This window comes from Condylostylus longicornis, unplaced genomic scaffold (assembly GCF_029603195.1).
Source record: "Condylostylus longicornis isolate FDR11 unplaced genomic scaffold, ASM2960319v2 ptg000016l, whole genome shotgun sequence".
NCBI lineage: Eukaryota > Metazoa > Arthropoda > Insecta > Diptera > Dolichopodidae > Condylostylus > Condylostylus longicornis.
Genome location: NW_026577985.1, coordinates 2,329,491 through 2,354,188, shown reverse-complemented (window position 1 = coordinate 2,354,188; position 24,698 = coordinate 2,329,491). Strand labels below are relative to the sequence as shown.

Below are 24,698 nucleotides of genomic sequence, written 5' to 3'. Positions count from 1 at the left end.
TTCTTTAAGTCAAACATAATTGAATTATTTGAATTCCTGTTAATCACTTTAAATGAATAATAACGAGAGCCAGAACGAAAAACAAAAACAAGAGAAAAGAGCAGAACAAAATTAAATGAACTCACATTATCAATTAAATTATTACCACTGCTGGACTCCATACCACTACAAATATCATTTTCATTATGTTGTTGCGGTTGTTGTTGTTGCTGTTGATCATGGAGATGACGTTGATTATTATGATCATTCTGGTGTTGATTATCGTTTTGATTAAGATTATTATGATGATAATATTTATTTGAATTACTTGTATTTAATAAATGTGATAATTGAATATTTTGATCATTACAACAGATGTCTGGTGAAATGTTGATACCGGTAACAGAAGTTGTTATTGAAGTTGTTGGTGATAATGTTGCCTCTGATAAAGATATCAATGTACTAGATGAAGTTTTAAGATCATCATTTTGTATTATCCGTCTGATTTTATTATCATTTTGTATATGACTCAACTCAGTTATTGTTGATGATGAAATATTTTTATTACAGTTGCCGTCGGATATGCTTCTATTAATATTATTACTTTCATTATTGTTTCTATTTTCAAAATTCGTTAAATTTCTGTTTAACTTATTTATTATATTGTTGTTATTATTATCATAATTGCATACTTTAATATCACATTGCTTACTACATTTATCATTATTAATAGGTTTTTGATTATTGTTATTTATGTTGTTATCATTAATTAAATTTCGATTACTATTTACTGTGCAACTTAATAAATTGTTAATAGCCCCGTTTTCATTATTGTTGTTAATATTGTTATATAATTTATTACTGTCGGAATTATTATTAATTATAATACTACTACTACTATTATTAATATCATCATTGTTATTATTATTATTATTATTACTATTATTATTGTTATTATTATTGTTATTATCATTATTATTATTATTATTTTTGCTATGCGGTTTGATCATATTTTCGATCTTATCACTTAAAATAGAATTAAAATTTGAATTTTTATAAATGTAATCTGAATTAATTTCAGTAGTTTCCACATTTAATTTAACTTTATTTGTTGCTGTTGCACTTTCAAAGCTATTAACCTCACCATTTTCAATAACATTGAATTCATTATAATAGTTATTATTATTATTGTCATAATTGGAATTTTGATTAAAATTAAAATTTGATTTTATGTGAATATTTTTAACATCAATGATATTATCATTATTACTTTCGGTTGTTGCTGTTGTTTTTAGTAAGTTATGTTTACTATCGCTATGACTATTATTAATAGTTGTATTAAAGCAGTTTATATTGTCACAAGCACTCGAATTGCTGTTGTTATTGTTATTTTCTTTATTATTGTTATATGTTATAGAAATTATTGACAATAAATCATTTTTTTCAATTTTAACTTGAACATTTTCTGTTGAATTATTTTTAATGTACGATGTATCTGTTGCTGCATTTGTAATTATTCCACTTGGAGGTGTTGAAGGTGGTGTAATATGATGTGATTTTAAAATTTTAAATGGATTTAGGTCAACTATTTTCTTAATTGATGCTGGTGATGATGTTAAATTATTTTCGAAATCATTTGCATTTAATTGTCGTTTGCAAGGAATATTCATTGCAATTTGTTTATTAAATATATTGGAAATTACATAAGACGAATTTTGATTTTATTTATGAATTTATGGTTTAAGCGTGTTAAGTATATAGAATATGTTTGAATAAATATTTTAAAGTAAATGATAAACTTAATCGTTCTTTTAATGTAGAGAAATTATTTGGTATTTCATTTAAAAAACCATTTAATTTCTTGAATATTTTAATAAATTTTTTGAATAAGTTTTTTTTGTTTTATTTTTTGTCCATAAAGGTTTATTTGAACACTTAATTTCTAGGATTTGTTTTCCAACTTGAAAATTCTGTGGCAAATTTTATGTACGTGGATAACAGTATGTTTAGAAATAATAAATCAAATTTTCAGAATGTTAGAGCTGTAACTACTTGATTATTATGAAATAAATTTATTTCCATAGACTATAATCTGGCTTTAAAAATCTTATTGCGACAGGATATTTTAAAGAAAACTGTGTGTTTATTGCTTTAAGTATAAATATTAATATCAAAAATTTATTTTCCAACATTCTAACTGTATTCACTAAATATATTCACACAAACTGTATTGAAAATAAAATCTAAACAACGTGATTAATTTTGTATAACTGAACTTGTAATGTAATAAAATTGAATGAATATTTTAATTGAGTTTATTATATTGACTTTTTATGTTAATATTGTAGATATAATTGTGAATGCACTTTTAAATGCAAAACTGATCATTGCACCATTTTTTTTATTATATAAATAGACAAAATTATAAGATAATTTAGGTTGCAGGAACTGAAATATTTTTTCCTTTCTACTTTACAGTTACATTAATATAGCGATTAATTCTTTACCTTATCTTTGTCAGTAAAAGTTCATTAACTTTTAAAAAATGGAAAGAAATTTTGCTATTTCAAAGCAATTAAATCAAATATAAAACAATTATAATCACTTTATTGTTCACTTAAAATATAATATCTATTGAAATTTACTACACACTTTTTTAAAAACCATTTTTTAAGAAAACATCAAAAACTTTTCACTTTAATTTCAATCAAATTTATTCTGTATGAATTCACAAATAAGATTTATTATATAAGCACGACATAAATAAAAATAAATTTTAATTAAAAAAAAAATGCAATTTCGAATCAAATCACATTTAATAAATTATAACGAAAAGTAAATGTTATTTAATATAAATTTCAAATAAAAGTTCAACAAGCCAAACGATATCAACAATTGAAACGCTATACAAAATACTACAATTTTCCTTTTTAAAAAAAAAAAAAATAAACTTAAATGTTCTTTAATTGAAAACGTCGTTTATTCGTCGCGTTCGTCTTACTTGAATATCACATGTTAACTGGAGAGCTCCAAAGCGATACAAATGGCCTTAAGCCATGTTTCATGAATATGTAAAGAAAACAAAATAAAATGTAAAGAAAAACAAAAGAAAAAAGACGGTATAAACATAAGAAAAATGAAAATTAAAAGTTAGAAATAAACGTTAAAAACTCCACTTTTATTATTGAAAAAGAATTTAATAAAGCAAAATCAAGAAGAAAAAACAAAAACAAAAATAAAATCACAATTGTGTAGTGTTTCTTATTCTAGACAGAGCAGCGCAGCGCGTTTGTTGCAGCTACACTAAATCTGAAGCATGAGCTAAAACTCATTATAATAGAAACAAAAAAATAAGATTATTAGAATAATTTAAATTGTTCATTTAAATTCACACAAAAATAGCTTTTGCATACGCTTATAAATCGATATAGGATTTCGCTAATCGCATAAGTGTATGCGAACATTATTATTTTACGATCTATTGTATTAAAATAATTATTAAAAGCCTGGCCGGGTATAAAGTTTGAAATAGGACTTTTAGCTTTTTAAAACTAAATTTTTGTTATCCAAGAATTCACAGAGTATTAAGAGTATTATATTATAATTAAATTTTTGCTTTATATACTTTATAATTGTTTGCTTATCTTACAACAGGTTGTCATAATGATGTAACAAAAAATAGAGGTAAATACAATAGGGGAAATAAGTGAATTGTAATTTTTATGAAAACAAATCGCTTCCTTTTTGATGAGGAAAACACTGTTGGAGTGTAAAAAACTTAATTGACATCTTCGGTGAAAAAGAATTTAAAAAAATTATATAGTAGTTTGATCATGTATCCGCAAATAATTAAATTAATAACAACTTTAGATATATGCTTTTTGTGTACAGCTAAGTCTTATTGCTCTAACCAATACAATTTAATTTTAAATGTATTTATTAAGAAATATGCACGTACATTATTAAAAAAACTATATAGAAGTATCATACTATTTAATTTTTGTATGTTTAGTTGTTATATGAGGTTTGTTTAAACTTAATATAGCACAATAGTGCAGAGTGCAATTACTTTTTATATATTCAACTATTACATTTTAAAAGAATATAAATTAAATAGGTTATTTTGTACATATTAAAACAAAAAAAACTTTTTTTGTTATACAGTTAAAATTTGATAACTGCTGGAGTAAAAATTGGAAGAGTTTGTTAACATTGATTTGTTAACAAGAGTTGACAGCATTTCGAAAATATTTGTCCTGTATTTTTTAATTCTGCGATTGATGGCTAAAATTAATCCTTAGTGTATGTCAAGTTAATTTTTATGTCAATTTTAATTGTAAAATATTAGATTTTACATTATATGTATACACATAAACAAAACTTGGAAACACAACTTATGTATGTTAGCTATTGTAAAACCATGTGTATAATATATAGTTTATATATTTATAAAAATGTTAAAAATTCCTATTGATAAAGTTGATTAAAAAGCCAGATTCTAATTTCAACATAAACATAGTGACAAAAAACAATACGTTTATACAAGTTATTAGAAAACAAATTGTTTTTTTTGTTACTTTTTCGAAAATTAATTGGAATAAGAGTTCTTATTAGTTTCACTCTGTTCGTCCGCCTGTTAGTTTTTCCGTATATCTGCAGCCTTTAAAATAGGAATCTGAAATTTTATACACAAAAAACTCTTTACGAGAAAAAACCTTTTTGTCCTCATCCCCTACCAATTTATCACCTCTCGAAAATTGTAAAGTGTGAATTCTCTTCGCCACTAACGCTTAACGCCTATATCAATTCAAATATAACGTGTTTTAAATAAAAACAAATTTTGCATATCGAGTTTTTGGTGCGAATTAACATTTGAGCTCTGGTTATTACCGAAACTAACAGGCAAGCTTTTCAGGGAATTTGGATGGCACAAAGTGAAACTCTACTAAGAGCCAAATTTACATTTTTTGGGTACATTAATTAGGTATTAACGAACTAAAAATTGGAAAAAAGTTGTTTAAAAGACATTTTTATAATCTTCTGTAACACTTTCATTTAACTAGCCAATATACATCGCGATCGGTTATATGCTGATCACATCAGATTTTTTTCCATATTTTGGTATATGAACGAGAGTAATTTAAAAGTTGTATAGTAAAATGTTTTTAAGAAAAGTATGTTCAATTGTCCATGGAAAAAGTGGTCCTTTACAAACCATTGATTTAGTCTAAATTTATTTAAATAGCAAGAACTTCAATTATTTGGGGAGTTTATTTATCATTGTATTAATTTTTTTTAAGCATTGTCGAATTTGTATAAATTAGCTCAAAATTTTATGGTTTCTAAACCAAATATTGTGGTAAGTGAAAGCTATTTAAAATTACAAACTACTTCTTTTTAATGAAAACTATTAAAAAAATTTTTGATAAAAAGTGCTTATTAGTTTCACTCTGTCCGTCCGTCTATCAGTGGATATGTTTACAAAACTTCTGTGTTTTCCAAATTTCATTTTTTTCTAGACCTTCTAGATTGTAGGAGCCTGAAATTTTAGCAGCTTCTTGATACTAATAGTTCATTCCATTAAAAAATTTCTTTCCACCTCCATCCCTCGCAAGTGATCGCCTCTCGAAATTTGTAAAATTTGTATTTTTGATCCTTTACATTTTTTGTTTGCGTACAGTGTTTGCATACGTAAATGTATGCAATTTGTGAAATATATTCGTATATGAATGAAAGTAATTATAATAATGTAGTAGCTGCATAATTGTTTTTAAAAACAATATTTTCACTTGTTGAATGAAAAAGTGCTACTTTGATAACTATTGGTTTTACCCAACTTTATAAATACATCAAGATGCATACGAGTTGAAATTATTTTATGACACAATTTTTTGTTAAAGCACCCAAACTTGTTGACAATATTTTGTAATTTATGAGTTGTTGATATGTATGAGCGTTATATGAAGGATTTGAAATAATTTTAAATAATTTGCATAATTAAATTCGCTCTTAAATTTTTTTTGTATTTTTTTTTTTGCAAAAGCGGATGCACAATCGACAGCAGTTTTATTTTTCTATACAAACTTTTATTTAATAACCTGTATCATATTTAAATACTAGATTCAGAATTTTATTAGGAGTGGCCAGTTAAAATTGTGGAATAACGACAAGAGTTTTTAAACATGTAATTTTCTTTATATTATGTACTAAAACAGTATTATTATAATTATTTTAAAATTTTATAGAAATTTGAAATATATGGAGACTAATGATTGGCTTTCTGTGAATAGTAAATAAATTTAAAGTACTTTAATATTATTTTAACATGAATTTTATGCATCTTTAAAGATGCCTTATTGACAGCTAGTGTACTTGAAAACACAGTTTTGTTTATGTCCGCTAACAAATTATCGGTTGGAATGGTAAGAGTGGTGTTGAACCACAAAAATTGTTATCTTAATTATCTCAGCTTTTTTGAAAAGCCTGTGGATAAGCAGGCTTGCTTTCAGTGCAATCTATAAATACACAACACATGTATATGAAGAGATGAAGAGATATGCTGAAACTCTTTTTCTTTATTTTCTATATATTTAGTCTTAAAATAATTAATTTGAGTTTTCAAAAAAACATATCAAAATTTTGCTTTCTTATACCCATTATTCATAAGGCTGTAACTCGGTTAGAATCCTAACTCTTAGATTACAGTAATTGTAGTACTACTATCACAAACAACTCATAGTTTTAAAGACATATAGTCAATATTAAGGTATGTAGTGTCTTTCAATTACTTATAAAAGAAAAAGTTATTAATAATAGCAATCATTCTATTTGGTTACGAAACTGATTAAAAGATTATCTTAATTTTTGTTTCAATCTATAGTTGATAATTGATACAATAACATTTTCATTTTTAACTATAACAGTTCATTTAATATTATTAATTTGTTCTATTCATACAGGCATTTCTACAATTTCTTTTTGAATAAGATAATCATAAACTCACACAAAAATCAAGCTATTGATCCCTTTATACAATCGCGATATCCCATATTTTTCTTGGGTTATTTTTAAAATTCGTTTAACAACTATTTTCTTAACATTTTTATTATGTACTTAACTATAAATGTACCAATAGATTCCTTCTGCTATAATATTCAACGTACATATATGATGGTGTCCATATGGTGCTGCACATTTTGTATACTTATGTATAAAAATCATATTTTTCGTTTTAAAATACAATATAAACACAAAATTATGGCATAAAAATTCCGTTTTCGTGTATTCCAAAGAAAATATAGTAGCACACTTTATCAAAGTAGAATTGACCTAATAATTGAAAAGATTGCACCTGAAAAGAAATCCAAAAGAACACCTCAAAAATAAAATGAAATGACTTTTTCAAAACGACTTTATTTTCAAAGGAACCAACAAAATAGTTCCATTGTATTAAAAGAAAAATGTTAAACAATATACGGTTTTTAGTTCAATGATATAACTTGTATAGGACATTCAAGCATAATATAATGTATTTGGTACACATATTTAAATGTACATTATGTATATATAGTCTTTGTTATTCGTACATATAGAACAAACTAAGTATTGCTGTAAGATATATAGGTATAATGATTGTATGTATTTTATTAACTTGTTAGGTCAGTTATTTATTTTTCTGAATAATTTTTGGAGCAATCATTCGAATTAACTAAACAGGTTACTAAAATGTATAAAGAAAATTCGATTTTCAGTATTTTTAGAAAAACTTATGAATTACAATATTACAATATTATGAATTACAATAGGCCCTTGACCCGTATTGCACAGTGTTCTAAGGCGAAATACATGCAATAAAGATCTGTCTGAAAGTCAATTTAGAAAGGGGGTATAAAAACCGTACCATCCATCGCGCTTCATTCGGCTCAGGTTCCATCCAAGCTGGTCTGAGCCTGCCTTGCTACACTTGTGGAATTGGCATCGGATAACAGAGTCACGCTCATTTGGGTGCCGGGCCAAAATGGGCATGCGGGCAACGAGGTTGTCGAAGGAAATGCGGCCTTCACTGGCGGGGCACGAAAGGGTGTCGTCATGCGAAGGTGTTTCTTTCGGTGTGCTCCAGCGGATTCACCGCAGAGTTGGTGTACTTCACGGGGAGCTGCCCAGTGAAATACCACCTGCAAAGGCTGGGGAAGCCGGGTTCCCCCCTGTGCAGAATTTGTAGGGGCGGTGACGAGATCGCCGTACATATCCTTCGCGACTGTCCGGCGCTGGCATTGTCTTGGACATGGGTTCCTAAGTGTTCGGGAACCTCTATTTAAGTCAGTAATAAATCAGTAATGGCTGCGGTGGCTCGAGGGGTTGCTGCTGCCCCACTCGGTTCCCTTCAAAATCTAATCTAATCTAATCTACAATATTACAATATTTAGAATGCGCCATATTATCATTATTTTAAAGACTTTCGTAGTTCAAGAAAAAAGTTCTATTTAGTTCCATTTTTGATACAAAATGCTAAGTTAACTGTACTTGTTACAAGTTCTTCCCTGAATGTTGTTATAAGCTTATGAAATGAAATATTGTATTTTTTAGCTGCCACTTGTTATCATTCTTGTGTAGAACAAAATACTGTAATTCTTTACGATATTATAATTATTTTATATTTGAAATCGGTATACGAATTCTACAATTTCAATCCTATAATTCACAAATTTCAAAAAATCAAACAAGTTGATTATTATGAAAAATTCAAAAGTATATATGCATATGTATAGGTACCCACATGAAACATAACATTATTATTGCTGGCATTATTGTGATATAAAAAGAACTAGAAGGGTGCCGAACAATGTTAAAGTTGTGCCTGCTGCACAATTGTCATTATTGTTTATCTGGCATTTCCTTTTTTTCCTTTTGTTGCTACTGTATTGCTAAAATTCTGTTCTACTTTACGAGTAGAGACAGTTACAAATATAATAAAAATGAAAAAATAAAAGGAACGGAAAAACTGCAGAAAATTCATTATAAATGGTCAGTACCACCAAAAGAATTACCAATTTTACCAATATATGTATGCATGTGTATACCTATATTCTTATACAAAACAATGATATCATTTATGAATTTATATCGAAATAATATTAAAAGAGAATCGAAGTAAATGATATTACTTGACACATTGTTGCTCTAAGAATAAACTAAAGTCACTATATATGTAGGTAACTTGGTAGCATTATTTTTTTACTTTAATAATAATATAAAAGGCTTATGGTTTGGATTAAGAGCTTCTGTTTGAAAATTTATCGAGTTCAAAATATTGTAAATGTATTGTAACAGTTATATATGTACATATATACAGGGTTACAAAAATAAAAATTTTCAGATAGTTTTTGTTAGAAAAAATATAGAGAAAGATAATTTTCAGGTCAAATTTTTTTCTTATAGTATAATATTTTCAGGTATATAATATATTAATATACATGTTTATTTATACGTAATACTTAAAATCCGGTGCATATTTTGCATAAAATTATAAATTGCATAATTGCTATGGGTGGCTTTAAAATTTTTTAAATTAACAAAATACTAAACACCAAATTAACAGAAAATATTTATATTTTGTGCTATCCACTGATGTTAGAACATATATTTAAATATGTATTTATATAAGTATATATATATATATCTAGATATATGTATATACACTACATATTTATGCATTTTTGAACATAAAAATAATTAATATAGTAAATACTTAGTAATAAAAATTTTATTTAAAATAAGTACATATATGTGAAAAATAAACTGTTTAAATTAATGAAATAAAGAAGTAATAAAAGAAGTCAAGTGATTTCAAGAAACTAAAACTACATATTTTCCCCTTAATAGGGGACGAGAGACCATGTACAATTTTCATTTTCTTATAAAATGTTAAAAATGCTAGAACACGATTTTGTTGCATTTCGTAGTTTTTCCAAACAATATATTAATACATGGAAAATTATTTTGTGAGTTAACTCCACAAGAACCCGCACTATACGAGACAAATTCGCTAGAAAAGGCGGTTACGGATTTTTATGGAACATTGACATTTGCATTATAAATATATGAACTTAGCATTATGAATTGTATTTTTCTATTTGAAGCTTCATTTTAAGCTTGCTTTGTAAACTATAATTAAGTCCGACAGGAGCAAGTATAATATGTATATTTTTTACCGACCGTATTGTGTATACAATAGGTAGGTTATGTGATGGAAACAAATTTTGCATATCGGGTTTTCGGTGGGAATGCACTTCTATCGGTCTGTCGGTCTGTGTGTGCTAAGCTCGACCGTCCGCGAAACCTCTCAACTTTTGGAAGAAATCAGGTGCCAACAACTAGTCGTTTACTACGGGCCAAATATACATTTTTGCGTATATAAAGAGAAATAATCAACCGATTTCATTGAAATTTAATATTTAAATTCTTTGTATTAAAACAATGAACATATAAATTTTTTGGAAAGATCAGGGCTCGAAAACTGATCTGCGGGCCGATTTTACTTTTTTACCATATCTACGGAACGAATTGATGGAATTTTTTGAAATTTGATATTTGAGTTCTGGTTGTTACCGAAACTAACTGCCGAGAATTTCAGGTAATTCGGGTAGCCCAAAACGAAACTGTACTAAGAGCTAAATTTACATTTTTGTAGGTATGTTAACTAAAGCTTATTAATGTCTTAAAAATTGGAAAGAAGTATTTAACAGACATTTTTATAATATTCTGTAACACTTTTACTTAAATAGACAATACACATTGCGGTCGGTTATGTGCTGACCACATCAGATTTTTTTATTAAATAGGCTAATTTTATAATTATGCTATTCAAATGTTGTATACAGACAATTAAAGATTCTTCTAGAATTTATTAATAAAATTGTTGGAAAAAACTTTTTATGTTTATGCTTTATTTATAAATTTACCAGAATTATTTATTTATGTATTTGAAAGTTCAAATGTCTACAACATTAAATATTTCAGCTAAAGCTAAGATGTTTCTAATATTGTTAATGAATATTTTTTTTCAAATCTTTAGTAACTATTCTTTTTCTTCATCACATGATTTAACGCTTATTTTTAAAACGGTTCGTCCAATTGAACTTTGCAATACATATAACATATCTATAGCTGCACCATTGTTATATAAATATATAAGAATAAATTCAATAAGAATTTATCCAAACATTTTTGTTGTAAATCAATCAAAACATCACCTTTATAATAGTTTTACAACCCGCCAAGCTAACAAAAAAATTACAAAAGAAGAAAGATAAATAAATAAAAACAAATATTTTGTCTGTAACAAATACTAATCTGCAACATTAATCTTTATAATCCATAAATAGCGCATGTTAAATGCGAATCATCACAGAAATTTTAATTTTCAATGAATGAAAAGTTCAGCTTTTTATTTTCCGGTTTTTTGTTTTTTTTTTTTGCTAATTCTACCGTAATACTCAAGCGAATAGTTTGATTCCTTAAAACACAAAAAAAGCATCTCAAGAGAATCACTTCATCCAATGATCAATTTATTGAAAGGAGAAACAAAAAATTTTCGAATTCTTTTTCTAAAAAAAGAATGATCTTCTACACTTCATCATTCAGAAATATATTTATTTTTTTTTTTGCTTCAATATAATTTAACTTTGAAGTCTAAAGCAATATATAGTCAATATATGCATATAAATGAGTTTCGTATATCCATGTGTAAAGTTAATATGTAAAATTGTTTGTTGTATAATTTCCATGTATAAGTAGTCTACCAACTTTGATTTAAGTATCAAAATGAATATCTTAAGTGTCTGATTCTGTTCAACATCAACATTATTAATATTATAATCATGGTTATCATGTGGACAACATCATCATCATTTTAAAATCATTGATACGATCATTTGATCTTAATGCATATAAGTGGCCTCTTAATGTTTGTGATAGAGGTATCATCATTTAGTTGTGACATGCTTTAAGTGCAGTTTATAAAAAGGCAACAAATTTTTATATGTTGGTATGCATATATACATATATATGCGTACGTTAATATAACAAATCCAACTTAGAACTATAGGATAAAAAAATTATTTTATTTTTAAAGGTTTTTCTTGGATCGTGTTTTAAGAATATATAAGTATTGGGTCGAATGTTAATTAAATTTATCTAAATTTCTCCTAATGTTATTAGGGATTCTTTATATATCAAACTGTTTTAATTCTTAAAAATGCAAGTTTTAATTGAGTAATTCGTACGAATTTTCATCGTGTGTTTAGTTTAAAAATATCCAAAGGAATTAGCCTCGGAATTTTCCTCATCAAATTTTCTTAAGTTTAAATTTTTTGATTTATTTTATCAAATTTCATAAATTTTTTATCTATTGTATTTTCCGATACATATTTATTATGATAGCAGTATCGGATAATTGTTTAGCTACAAAAAAAATTTTAAGCATCCTACACTGACTTTCAAGATATACCTCTACAAAGTTTCGAAAATTGAAGTTTTTAATAAGATTGTCCTTAGTTTAGATTCATCCTAAATTAATGCAAAATTTTGTTTACTTATTGTAAGAGATTAATTTGGGAACGTTTTCATTATATGGGCCCCCAAAGTACGTATATAAAAGGTACAAATTAAAAATTTAAATCTTTAAAGGTTAATAGGCATTTTTATCCAGCATAGGTTTGATTGATTTAAAATCTTGCACGTGTTAGATTTTTTTTTAGTTTTACAAATCAAAACTTTAGTTAAATACTTACGTCAAAATAGAAATAGATTAACAATTAAAACTATAATTTTAAAATCACTCATTTTACTTGCATGCAATGCACAATTAGTTTAAGCATATACGAGTAAAACACTGGCGTTATTATATGCTTAAGTTAGTTCGCTTGGAATCATAAGGAAATACATTTGCCTAAAATCACAATCAAGCAAAGTATTAAATTACAAATGTTATTTTTATTTTCGAACAACAACTATAAAATACAATCCATAAAGTTGCTGTTTATCAAAATCTTTGAAAAGTTGTACGATGAAAGCGCAATTTACATAAATTTTATATTAATATTGTAAGTTTCTTGCAGGTATAAACCCCGATTGCTTTTCTATTTCTACTTTCCAACATACTGATAAATACTGTACGATTTGATTGACATTGTCTGGATGTTGACTAGCTACTACTATAAAAATTGAAGACGAATTACAAAATGTGTTTGATATCAAATATAATAATGTATAAAATATAATTTGCAACTTTAAAACACTAAAATATAAAAAAAACATAACTACCATAATCATTGATAATTCGTGCCGGATTTTTCTATACTCATCATATACATACTCTCATATATATCAACATACATAAAAATATATTATAGTTATTTAGTTATGAGCCATACAATTTTATTTAACCGGTCTTCAATTTCGAATAGAGACAAAATTCAAGCATAAATTGATGTAAAAAAATTTTCTTCTGCTTTTTTCTACATGTGTTAGCCTTTTAATATTGTGAAAATCAATATCTAGAACAAATAAGTCCGAAACTGTAATAAAGACTGGTTTTAAAAGTAATTTTTGTAATTTTCGAATTTTATATGAATTAAAAAAAAAATATTTCATACGGAAAAACTAATCATATAGACATATCAAATAATAAGAGTGATCAATTTCAATTGAAATATTGAATCAAATTAAAAGGATGATGTTATTTAATATCCTGGATCAAATTATACCAAAATCATATAAATTTTTTGAACTATTTCAATGATTGCTGAATGTATAAATGTAAATAATGAAACAAATAAATAAATGATCCTTCTACAGGGAGAGTAAAGAATTTTATCTTAGCCGGTCATCAAATTCATTTCCTTGTTGTGATTCTGTTCTTTTAGTTTTGCTTTTAAAACAGGAATGACAAAAAAAATCAGAAATTTAAACAGAAATGCAAGAAAATGTCACATATTTGTTATTTTCCAAGGTGTGTACAACATTTATTAACAAAATTAAAAAATAAATTTAAAAAAGGAACGCAACAATTTTCTTTTTTATTAAAATAGAAAACAAAAAAAAAAATTCTAAAAACTGAGATTAAGATAAGTTGCGAATTCAAAGTGAATGAAGAAAAAAAAATGTTAGGGAAAAGCGTTTTTCTTTATTATTACCACCTCACCGTGCATCGGTTTTACCATTCATATGCATTATATTGAAAAGCCAGTACCACATAAAGAAGACATTTGAAGCAATAAAAATTGTATTAAATTTTTCAGTTTTTTTCCTTTTTTTCGAATTTACCTAGTTTAAATGAATAAAAACAGAGAAGTGAAAGAAACGGTCTATTATATTATTTGTTGTGAAAAATATTTTACTGTGGCATAGATTTATATCATATTGAAATATGTTGATGAGATGCGTAAAAATGTTGTCCAACATTTTTATAGGAACTTTAAGTGAACCTATCATTTAATTTACCTTGTTTTTATACTTTTATTATACTTTTGATGATGATGACGATGATAATAATGGTTATAATGATAATGATTTGATGATGAAAAATTTATCAAAAATTCCAGTTTAATGCATAGAGTCTGGACTTGACATTATAATTTCGTATTTTATTACTTTGCAAATATGTCCATTTATTTTGTAAGTTTATTCACATTCACATAATATTATAGTTTAAGAGTATGTATATTATTATATTATCAATATATTTGTAAACATTCATATACATAATATAGTTCACATAATAATGCTTAAAAATTTTGATAAAATTGCATGTACTATTTTTTTTTTAGTTACAAACAATTTTATGGGTTTTTGACTTTTATGTCTACAAAAATGAATTGAGGAAATTCACCATTTGCACATATATAAAATTCTGTTTTTGTTTTGTGCATACATATATTTATATTATTAAGTTAGTACAAATAATATATGAATTGAGGTTTCAAATTTCAAATAAGTTTTTTACTGCAAAATGTGTAAAACAAATTGTTTAGTAATTCTGTAAAAAATGAAAATTTCATTAAGAATACAAAAAAAAATTATTCAGTAATGTTGTATGAAATGAAAGAGCTCTGTTTGTGATTTTCGTGATATATATAGAAAATTGAAAAAGAAATCTAATTATACCAAAACATATTTAAAGTGTTTTTCTGCTTTTTACAAAAATTCATATTTGATCCAGCAAATGTTCTTATTAACCTGTTGCAATGTCGCAAATAAAATCAATTTTTGAATTCTTCTGGTACATATAAATCTATTCCTCCTTTTTTTTAAGTCAAAGTTAAAGTACTACATGCCCTGTGTTTTTCTTGTAAAGGACAAGCTAAAAAAACCATTTTAACCACTTGTCAACAAAAGGACACAAATTTTATATTTCTTTTTATCCTTTTCACAAATATGCGGATAAGTTCAACAGTCCTATAACTTTTGCCTACTAAAGAGTTCAATAAAATTATGTTATTTTTTAAGTCTGTACTTGACTAGGTTTATTGTAATATTAAAAACTATGCAAATTAATTTTAGTTTACTTTGATACAAAACTATGCAAATACATATAGCGTTTAATTTATATAGTTATTTCAATAACGTATCTTTAAGATTAAAATGAACTCGTCAAATAAGGTATAATACTTAATAATTGAGACGTTATGAAAATACTTCGAAAATATTCCAATGCAAGCAAATGCAATAAGAAAAAATTACTATGTATATAAGAACTTAAAAATTGATAAAATATTTCACAAAATTGTACTCAAAATCAGTAATTTTACTATCAGCAATTAACATTTCTTAATTTTTGTGGAATACCCCGATATTGTAATGCGAATTTCTTTATAGTTCTTTCAATTGTGTAAATTCTCCACATTGTAATTCTTATTCTACTCTAAAGTAAGAGATTGAACAAAAATAAAATTTCTTTGGGATCTGGTTTAAAGTTGCGATACATTTTGCATTTTTTTACTATTTAAAAGCGTTTTAATCTTGTCACATCTTTTTTTATTAAATTCTTTTTTAATTTTATATTTTGTTTGTTTTTTGAATTTTACTTTTTTCTTCTTTTTTTTTGTACAACAGGCTAACTATATGAAACATTTTCAATCGCTCAGTGACTTCACTAGCCATGCAAGCAATTCATTTAAGATGCATTTTCATTTTTTCATTTTTTCTTTTTTGTTTCATTATTATTTTACCGTCATAGTCAAGTATATATGATATATTGTGCAAAAGTGTATATGAGAGATGAAGAAAATAATTTTTTTCCATATTTATGTGATAAATGTTGTTAAAATTGTGGTTTTATAAATGAGAATTTGCCGCACATATGTGAACTTATGAAAAATATTTTACATATAAAATTTGTTGTTTTGTTTTTTCCTTTATTCATTGACATAGAAAATGTTTCCGGTTCGCCACTTGAATCTTTTATTTCCACAATTCAACTTCTATTTTGTTCTTACTATTTAGCGAATTTCTGAATGAAAAAAAGTAAAGAACGGTAATTGTAGTAAAAAATAGATGGTTTAAAGAATGATAACAGAAAAAAAGGACTAAAATTTAATATTTTAAGTAAATAACAAGGAAATTAAAAATTATGTAATTATGAAAATTTGAATAAATTTTTTAACTTTAACTTTAATTACTAGCTTTTTTAGTATGAGTCAACATTCATTTCGTGTATCGTATTCCTTTTGCTACATTGATGAGAACGAAACATTTGTTATTATGGTAAAACGCATAATTTATGTTTTTATGCTACTCTTTTTTATCCTATGGAAAATCAATGAATTTATAAAATGAAAATGGAATAGAAATTTTTTTGTAATTTGGGCTCTATATCGAAAACATATTACTGATAATGAATATCTTTGCTAAATATAATTGAGAAGAGTAGAAATTACGAATCTATGTCAAAAATTTAAAAACTATTAATAATTTCTCTATTTAATTAACCAGAAGTTTATATTTAAATAAGGATTTCAAATAATTCAATAACAAGCAAAACTGTAATAATTATTATCAAAAAGATTTCATCACAAAAATTCCGATGAACAAGTTTCCAATTTTTTCGCTTAAACCCTAATCGTTTAAACATACTTATAGAAACAAGAATACAATGCGACATGTTAAGAATACAATTGTGGTGAATGATGGAACCATCATCCCGCACAATTTGATACACAAATAAAAACATGGAGAGGCCCTGACGTCGGCTCTGAACATATGCTTCTCATAGCATATATCCGCCTGAAACATACGACCATAAGAAGTAGTAACGGGAATACAAAAGCAGAATTTGTGTCAAAAATTGACGAAATGATTAGAAATTGGACAATTATGAGTGGAGAGGATATGCAAAACATATTCAGACAAGTAGAAGGAGGGGTCATTATCGCTACTAGAAGAGGAAGAAAAGCGTGGATCTCAGAGACGAAATGGAGAAAAATAGAAGAAACAAAAGTTTTAAGAACTAAACTCTTGGTATCTTATGGAGCTTATGACCCAAAGAAAAAGGTAAAGAAATGACGAAAGCAGCAAGAAAATATAGGGGAAGCTATTACAACATGGAAGCACAAAAATGAGTGGAAATAAACAATATGCGCGCACTCTACGACGACATACGAACACTCAAGAAAAAAGAGGGCTAATAATTGTTGTCTACACAAGAACAGTTACGGAGATGCAAGAACACTTCGAAGAAATAAACAATGACCTCGAACAGCAAACAGAGCGACAATATTATGAAACCACGTCAAATAGAAAAGATATACCAAATGTCGTAAGCAGACTTAAAACTAATAAAGCGGAAAGTAGTGCTGATGACATCTTGGTAGAGCTACTAAAAATTAGACACCAGAAATAATGCAGCCTATATTAAACAAGATTTGGCATACAGAAGAAATAGTATGCAGCTGGAAGAAGGCATTATAGTAAAAATACCAATTGTATTGACCGGTCTAGCACGCTGCGAATCGTGCTAGACCGAATCGATTTCGAAAGGCCTTCGATACAATCAGCTGAGAAGCAATTTGGCACTCCTTAGAAAATAAAGGCATATCAAACAAAATAATGAAAATGATAAAATCAGTGTCCATCATAGGTAGGATTTTAAGTCTACTCATGATGGACACGTATGGGTAGACTTAAAATCTTAGAATATGCGGATGACATAACCCTACTTGCTCATACGCACCAAGATTTGCAGAAAAATGTAAATAGTAATGTAAAATGTAAATAGGTAGTAAAATTATCAGTACCCGTAGATATCCAAGTCAAGAGAAGAGAATTAAGATGGATTGGTCACACACTGAGGATCCACAAAATAATATTCAACGGAGGTCCTCAGAGTGGAATCCTCAGGGCAAGCGATTAGGAGGGCAAACTAAAACAAACGTTGGGAAGTCAGTAACGAAAGAAATTGAAAAGGGTCACAAATCGTGGCCTGAAATAAAGCTACTAGCGCACAACAGGGTCAGATGGAAAAACTTTGTAGATGCTTTATGCTCCCAAAGGAAGTAGAAAAAGGAGAAAAAAAATGTGCATGTTCCTGTGCACTGTTCAGTTTTTGTATAATCAGTGAGAGTGCAAGAGCACAGAATGTTCTTTCTGTTATATAATTTTAATTGCTACGTTTATAGTTAGTAGCGACGCCTTAATGGTTGTGAAATAATAACTTCAATTTGCATATAAGTTATTACCTAAAGACTGCTTTAACGGTATAGGTCCACATCTTAGTTTCAATATTACTTTTACTTTAGGAAATTAAAAATTTTAAACAAGGAAAGTAATAAAAGGAGTAAATTTTCAAGAATTATGGATCTCAAATTTCATGACCGAAATAAAATAATTTAATAAATTTACTTAAAAAAAAATATGAAATGAAACTGAGAAATTATGTCAATCGATTTATAAAAAAGCACAAATTCTTAAAACAAAAATTCAATCAAAAATTCAGCCTTATGTAGTTCAATTTTCAATAAATGATTTTCAGGAAAAAAAACGATTTAAATTTTTTTGAAATCAGCTTTTTTCAATTTTTTTTCCAAATTATCAGGTTATACGGTAAGCTATCTTACAATATTCGCATCGATGTATGTGTACACGAATATATATAAAGGCAACGAAAATTTTCAAATTCAGTTTTTACATTTTCATCTAATCTGATATGATTAATTAAAACTCCCTGATCATTTGCCGCATAGTAAACTTCGAACTCTTTTAATCTCGCCTAGAAAAATAACAAAAAAAAGTCAGACATGAAGTTTAACCCCCATAAAGAGAAGAAATAATTCAAAACGAAAAAATCAATAAATTCATTTACTAAAATTCAAACTAAACCCCAATTGATCTTATTAAAAGTATTAAAGAATGAAAAAATTACTAATGAAAAAAAATGTTTTATTAAATTCAACAAGATCAAAAAGCTGATAGATGACAAAGTAATTTCTGAATGCTCTGATTAATAAGTTTATGAAATTGATAAAAAGAAAAGAAAATAGAAAATCAAATTTAAAATCAATTTACAAAAGTATCAAACAAAAATCAAAACGACAAGATTAAATTCAACAAAAACTTTAAATTTGAATCAGAGCAACAGGTTATTAATTGCGACATAGTCTTTGTCATATAAAAAAGAAGTAAAAATTAAAATTGAAATAAGAGGGAAAAAAAATCAAAACATGGTACGTCATACGCTTTTTAATATAAAACTTAACAAGCTTTAGTTCTATAAAAAAATTTGCTACCAGACCACCTTTGGAATCTGAATTGCAATAATACTGTCGAAATATACATTTCAGCTTAAGTGCTACTTGCAGAATCAGGATTTGTTTGTACATCTAACCAGCTACATTTGTTTGAAAATAATACAATAACTTTTTCCTCTTTTTAGCACTTTTCCAAAAAAATTTTTGAAAAAAGTGCTTATTAGTTTCACTCCGATAGTCCGTGAACATGTTTACAAAACTTCTACACCCGTGAAGATAGAAAGCTCAAATTTTATTTGCAAATAGATGTTTATTAGAAACTTATTTCCGTAGAGGGAATTTAACTACCTCCCCGCCTCCCTCTAAAAGTTTTAGCCCTCCAACACCTTAAAATGGCATTTTCTTTACTGTAGACGGTAAGCTATGTAGTGTTAAAAATTTTAATAACTTTTTTAATAAAATTTTAATAAAATTTTTATAACGTTCACTCCCTCTTAAGTTATCACCTATCTTAATCTGTGCAACATTTTGGTAATGAATGAATGTAATTTTAATAACGTAGTAGATTGTTTTCAAAAGCACTTGTTAAAGGGAGAAGTGCAACTTTACAAACCATTGGTGTTTCAGGGTTTTGAAACGGACAACACAACCTAATATGAAATTACAAATAATAAAGTTGAAAGTTGAATTAATTGTGATTAGACTTATTTATAGTAAAAATAAGGATTTTATCAATTTTGAAAATTTTAAAATCAAATTTGGCCATTTTTTTTTAATTTTCCGCCTATAAACATTTTTATGAGTGGCAATTTCTGTGTAGTGATGGACGATGAGATCTACAAGTTAACCCGTATAACATTTTCCCCTATCGTTCATTGTTTTACCAGTAAAACGTGTTTAATGTGTTCAAAAAACATGCGAAAAATGTAATTTTTAACGTCTTTGATTTAAGTATTAAATAAAGTTGGGTCAAACCAATGGTTTATAATTAAGCACTTTTCCTTCAACAAATGGAAATGCTACTTTTAAGAACAGTCAGCTATGTACTGTATTATTAAAATTACTTTCACTCATACGAATATATTTAAAAAATTGTATACTTTTAGGATGAGCAATGTGTTCAATCTTTGAAATAAATCAAAAAAAAATTGAAAGACGGGATAATGCTCGATTTTTAGGGTTATTTGCGTGGTTTAATATAAATAATTATATTTTTAGTGGCGTGGAATTTATCATTAGCTTTCTGCGTTTATAGAAATTTGGAAAAGCTTACGGTTTCGGAAATACAAGTAGCCAAATATTCAAATTTTACAAATTTCTAGAGACGATAGTTTAAGTGGGGGTGGAGGTAGAAAGAAAATTTAAAATTTCTAAAATTTCCGATTCCTAAACTTTTCGGTCTAGAAAAAAACGATTTAAATAAATTGGTAATAATAGGTTTAGGATAACGGTAAATTTTATCATCCATTTTTTTTTTTTAAAGTTCAAGTATGGTATGGAACGGAAAAAAAAGTCAGCCACAATTTTTCTGTGTTTGCAAAAATGCTTCTGGCTTCGCTGAAATAAATAGCTGAAAATGGTCCTTTTTGGGTTTTGAGGGGCTATAATTTTTAGAGGCGGGGGGAGATAAGTAAAAATTTTCTTCTACGGAAATAAGTTTCAAGTAAATATCTATGTACGTATGAAATTTCAGTTTTCTTTCTTTAAGGATGTAAAAGTTTTGTAAACCTGTCCATAGACGAATGAACTGACAGAGTGTAACTAATAAGAATTTTTTTTCAAAAATTTTTTTGGAAAAGTTCTAAAGATACAAGAGGAAAGGATAAAAAATAAATAATGAAAAACATACATGCAATGCCATCTTTGAAATAATATCCGAAAGTTATTGATTGACTTTAAGAAAAAATATTTTAACATGAATTTTAAAGCAAATACTCAAACCGATTAGTACAAATATCTATCACCCCAATAAAACGTGGCGTATAAATCGTACTTTACGTACAGTTGAGATGATTGCCTTTATGTCAAAAAAAAATTAAAAAGTATAAATTACATATTTTTTCCCTTGGAAGCATTATTGATTACTCGATTACTCGATTTTATTGGTTGGCTAAAAAAGTTAAAAAATCGCTTTTCAGTTTTGTTTCTCTTTTCAATACTTTTTCTTTCGATAAAAAACGATATTTTATTAAATAAGTAGTTGAAATGTGTATATCTATTGAAATGTGAATAGCTATTTTCTGGAAGACAGTTTTGTTCACTTTTTTGCGTAAGAGATTTAGTTTTCGTTCGTGCTACATAACATACATTCATATGTATGCTTACTGTGTAAGTAATTTTTAAAGCTTATTTCGCTGGCTTTTTTATTGCTAGATTTCTTTAAAATGCATGTGTACGTATACATATGTGCATATGTTCATACGTATGTACATATGAGTCGTACATACGAGTATGTATATTTAAAGAATACAAAACAACAAAGAGATAATTTCAATCTTGAAAACGCTCTAAACTAAACAATAAGCATAGTTTTTCGTCACATTATGCAATTCATTTTAAATCCTTTAATTTAAAATACAACAATTTTTCGATTTACGCCGTTTTAGGTTCTTGCTTAACCACGACGCATTTCACATTTATTAAAATTTCCTATTTACATAAAGGTAAAAAAACATAACAATATAAGTAATAAGAATTTTAATTTACCAAATTTTTTATTTTGGTGAAAATGCAACTAAATCATTAAATTATACAAAAATCATCAAAATTTAAAAAAAAGCTAAAAAAATATACAACGCATGTCAGGTCTTTACGACGTCTATAATGCATATCGAAGGAACGTAGGACCAAAGTACCTAAATCAAATAGTCAATTGGTCCTATTAAAAAGAATTGGAAGCTCCTAAACTTGTTTTTAACTTTATTTATTAAACTTTAAAATTTTAATTGTGTATTTACTTAAAAACTCGAAGAACTCCTATTTGCATTCATATTTTGAGTTGAAAAAGTTTTTTTAAAACACTTTTTCTGATTCGCTTTTCTGTCTCGTTATCGTCTATTTATTAATTAATTAATATGCGATTTTAATTTTTACTTGTTCGACGCGTGAAAGTGAAATTGTCTTAAAACTTATTGGACATCTTATAAGACCTTGGTAATTTTTATAAAATTTGTTAAATAAATTTCATGAAACAAATTTTTCAAACTCAGATAGGTCAAGAACCTTTTTTTTTCTGGAATATTAGCATAAAAAAATACAATGCTAATATACAACATAACAAAGTTCAATGTTTTTGCTGATATTTTTGAATATTTCGCTGTAGTTTTTTGCTATTTTCCACGTAAGTGGCCAGTTATGGTATGATCCCAAATACCGCACGCTCAGTGATGTCTTCCAATATTCAGATTTTTTTTTATTGTATTAAGATGCATGTATAATTAACGCGGATCAATTTATGCAAGTTCTTGCTTGTAACTATATTTGATATTTGTTTTCTGTGAAAATCATAGAACATATCTCGCCTAAGAAAATGTCACTTTTATCTAAATTAGATATTTTTTATAAATAGAACAGACACAAACTGTAACAAAACCACGACAACCACATTTTATAACTAATTTTCACATATGTAAATGTTTTCCTGCCCCTTTATTTCTATTTCTAATATAATTTAAAAGAGTTTTATAACAATATAATGTTTACAAATTATTGTACTTTTGAGCCATTTATGAAATAAATTATCTAAGTAGTTGGAATAAAAACTGTTGTAAGAATAAAAATTTCTGAAAGGGCTTCAATAATATTGTATGTATATACTTTGTTGTAAAATTAAAAATATTTTTCGAGGAATTAAGAAATATTTATAGCTCTGTTGCAAATAAATTATTTCTCATTTGGTGATGTTTTTACTTGAATACCGATAAATTTGTGTCAGTTTTTTTTTTTATTCAGCTATATATTTTATTTGAAAAAGAAAAAAGGACTATTGCTTAAAGAACTATTTGTATACTTTCATTACAACATTCATATATCATAATTGAATTATCAACGAAATTGTTATATGTATATATACAATTCTCTTAGTTTTATTTTTTCCACATAATTGAAATAATTTGAGCGCGTTTAACTATAAAAAGTATTAAAATATGTTTATATCATATAAAGATAAAAATTATTTCTACTTTGATTAAAAATATTACGAGTTATCAAATATTTTATTTTCAAAGCAGAAATATGATCTTCGAAATGTTTTGACCATTTTAGATATACTTAGGTTTTTTTTCAGTATGTTTATGTATGCATATAAAATGTAACCATGGTATAAAGATATGTGTGTTTTTGATTTTAAAAGTTTTTTTCTTCTTAAAAATAATTAAAAATTATGCACATATAAAATGACTCACCATTTTTATCTCGTTGTGGTCAATAAAGGCAGGTTTGCAATCACTTACCTATAAATAAAAAAAACATAAAAGTTTATACGAAAAAGTTGCTAGTAAATAAATGGTCAAAAATTGGTGCTGGAATTTGATATAAATAAAATTGGGTTAAGCCAATGGTTTGTAACGAAGCACTTTTCCGTTCAATAAGTGAAAATACTGCTTTTAAAAACAATCTGTGTACTATACTATTAAAATTAGTTTCATTCAAATACGAATATATTTCAAAGATTGCATACATTAAGAATCAGCAATGCATGCAGTCTTTAAAATAAAAAAAAATTTAGTTGGGTCAAACCAATAGTTTTTATTGTAGCATTTTTCTCTTCAACAAATTATAATATTGTTTTTAAAAACAATCTACGAATGCTCACTACGCTATTAAAATTACATTCAAGAATTGCATACATTTAGAATGAACAATTTGTGCAGTCTTTTAAATAAAGCAAAGAAAATTAAAGAGGCGTGAATATAATGCTCGATTTTAGCCGTTAATTGAGTGAGGTAAGAAAAATAATTATATTTTTTAATGGCATAG

At 26.5% G+C, this 24,698-nt stretch overlaps 1 protein-coding gene across 2 annotated transcripts in view; it reads right to left on the bottom strand.

Annotated features, from left to right (window-relative positions):
* Positions 1-24,156, bottom strand: part of LOC129605925 (transcription factor AP-2-epsilon) — a 96,352-nt gene extending 72,196 nt beyond the window's left edge. The window contains exon 1 of one of the 2 annotated variants that reach the window (XM_055515953.1): positions 24,125-24,156. In XM_055515953.1, coding sequence (XP_055371928.1) covers positions 24,125-24,127 — 3 coding nt within the window. In that variant the 5' untranslated portion in view covers positions 24,128-24,156. Of the gene's footprint in view, positions 1-125; positions 537-24,124 lie in introns of those variants that run through there. The other variant, XM_055515952.1, reaches the window with a different exon arrangement.
* Between the last annotated feature and the right edge of the window lie 542 nt (positions 24,157-24,698).